Below are 2661 nucleotides of genomic sequence, written 5' to 3' on the forward strand. Positions count from 1 at the left end.
ACCCTATATAGGGTTTCCAAGGAGCAGCTGGTAAACTTGAACCTCCAACTTTGCAGTTCAAACCGACATTGCATTCCAGTGCATGAACCCGCAGCAGCACACCTGGACTCCCTAACGTATGGCAGTTTTCATGAATTCATTTTCCAATAATAAGAGAGAATTTAATGACGCTTATGAAAAGGCAGCTTGGATATGTATCTTCTTGACAAGTTTCAAATGTTTAATCCTACTTAAGGTTTGACATTTAAAGATTGACTAGAACAAAAATTTTGCTATGCAAAGAAGTTTTTTTTTTTTTCTTTTCTTCAAATTCATACAATGATACTGTTTTATGGATGTTAAAATCTATTTTAGAAGAATTCAAAAGAACTTTGAAATTAAAAATCTTTCTGATCTTTTTATTAAAGTGTTTTGTGAACATAAAAAGTTGAATTTGCCATCTGATAGATATTTCTCCTATAATAAAAACGAGCTAGTTAAAAGAGAGAAAAATATATCCTACATACAAAGAAAAATATTTCTTTGCATTAGTCTTTTTATGAGAACTTATCTATGCTGAGTAAGTTAGATTAGCTTGGAGACTTCAGGTACTCCAGTTTTTACTAGTTCACCTCAATGGCTAGGTCCCAGAAGCTCTGGTTTTATTAATGGAATCAAGTTTCAATATTAGGAGGACTAGACCAACAACAACATCCCAATGGTTTTACAGATTAGAACCAGTCTGATTCTTATGCCTGAACACAAACTATTTTACAGAAATAAATTCATACACAAATCTACACAAAAAATTATACTACACCTAGGGTTTTAACTGGAGTCCTAGTGTGGCGCTGTGGGTTTATGTGCTGGACAGCAAAGTAATTTGAACCGCAAGGTCGGTGGTTCAAGCTCACCAGCCACTCCTTGGAAACACTATACAGGGTCACTATGGGTCAGAACTGACTCGATGGCACTTAACAACAACAACAACAATAACAACAGGGTTTAAACGGAATTAGGTTTGTTTCTAAATTCTTTCTAAAAATGCTGAATTTGAAAGGCTGTTGTAAACCTTTTTTAAAACAAATAAAATGAAGGAAAAGAATTTTGTTAAGACAAAAGTACTTTTAATAGCCCACGGAACTAAAATGGGATACCCTTCCCAACAAAGAACAGAGTTAAGAGGGAAAAGAGACATTTATACAATGAGCCCAATTTTAGTGAGGAGATAAGCGATGTACTGCATTTTAAACTTACCACAAGAGCAAAGAACACCATAAAGAAAAATGATAAACTACTTGTGTAGCCAAGAAAGCCTGTAAAACAACAGTAAAATAAAAAGCAATTTATAAGGAAAGTGATCCTAACACAGCTAAAGCTATACATCTTGGGCATGTTTTCTATTACAGTACTTGGTATCTGGGGCTTAGGGTTCAGAAAAACAACATTCCAACTATCTGTCACAGATCATTTATGGAGCGCTGTACAGGAGAATTGGAACTGGCTTACCACTAATGGTACACTGTAAGGCAAGGCTGTGCTTTAATGTTCTGCTGTAAAGATTTTATTTTAGTGGGGCAGACAAAACACTACTGCAAACCAAGTAATAGGTTAACTAGGCAAGGCTGAGGGTTGAACAACCTAAAATAAGGCCAAACTTTAAATTATTTATAAGTACCACTCTTCTGCTAAAATTGTGGCACTCTGAAAATTTAAAATCCCTTAGTATTTTCTTTCTTTTCAACAAATCATGTCATCTTTTTATTAGACTTACCGATTTTGGGAAGAAGTGCAAGAGGGAACACGATGGTAATGCAAATAATGATAAGTAGTATTTGTCCATCAAGATACCAGGACCTATTAGAAAAAGGAAAGTTGGATTTTAGGCACAAGACTACAGAGTTAGTGTTTGTGCGTGTATGTTGCAAGCATCCATTAGGAAACGCCTACTTTATTTTGCTAAGGTATGTTCCTGCAAGATCCTACTAATAATTAATTTACATTTATGAAATGTATAAAAACCATGAGATGTTATTTTTCAATTACTAAATTACCAAATATTTAAAAATGAGATAAAAATATTTAAAAATGTAATGGTGGTGAGATATACAAAAAACTAGTTGAAATACAAACTGTGTGCATTACCTTTGTAGAAAGCAATTTGGCAACAGGTATTAAGAGACTTCAAATATTTATGGCCCACGGAAACCCTAAACAGGGTCTCTATGAGTCGGAATTGACTCATATACTCGCCACCATATTTATAAAAGATTGATGGGAATAAGAAAATAATTAGCAATAAGAACAAAGATGTTTATTTTTTAAAATTGTTTATTGAAAACATTTAAAGTAATGAAAATTGGAAACAATTTAAACACTTAAGACCAGAGCAATTTAAAACTATGAAACAATCATTTAAAATAATATGTTGTTGCTGCTGTTAGGAGCCACTGAGTTGGTACTGACTCATAGCGACCCTATTATGTACAACAGAATGAAACACTGCCCGGTCCTGGGTCAACCTCACAATTGTTGTCACACTTGAGCCCATTGATTCTGCCACTTTGCCAATCCATCTCCCTGGGGGTCTGCATCTTTTTCTCTGACCCTCCACCTTAACAAACATGATATCCTTCTCCAGGGACTGGTCCCTCCTGACAATATGTCTGAAGTATGAGAGAC

At 34.7% G+C, this 2661-nt stretch overlaps 1 protein-coding gene across 1 annotated transcript in view; it reads right to left on the bottom strand.

The window, feature by feature from the left end:
* The window catches only part of SLC38A6 (solute carrier family 38, member 6), an 88811-nt gene that overhangs the window by 17756 nt on the left and 68394 nt on the right, over window positions 1-2661 (bottom strand). The window contains exons 7-8 of the mRNA XM_006864582.1: window positions 1754-1836; window positions 1237-1295 (exon numbers count right to left, since the gene is read on the bottom strand). Of these exons, the coding sequence (XP_006864644.1) occupies window positions 1237-1295; window positions 1754-1836 (142 nt within the window). The remainder of the gene's footprint in view (window positions 1-1236; window positions 1296-1753; window positions 1837-2661) is intronic.

The sequence above is a fragment of the Chrysochloris asiatica genome, unplaced genomic scaffold (genome assembly GCF_000296735.1).
Source record: "Chrysochloris asiatica unplaced genomic scaffold, ChrAsi1.0 scaffold00067, whole genome shotgun sequence".
NCBI lineage: Eukaryota > Metazoa > Chordata > Mammalia > Afrosoricida > Chrysochloridae > Chrysochloris > Chrysochloris asiatica.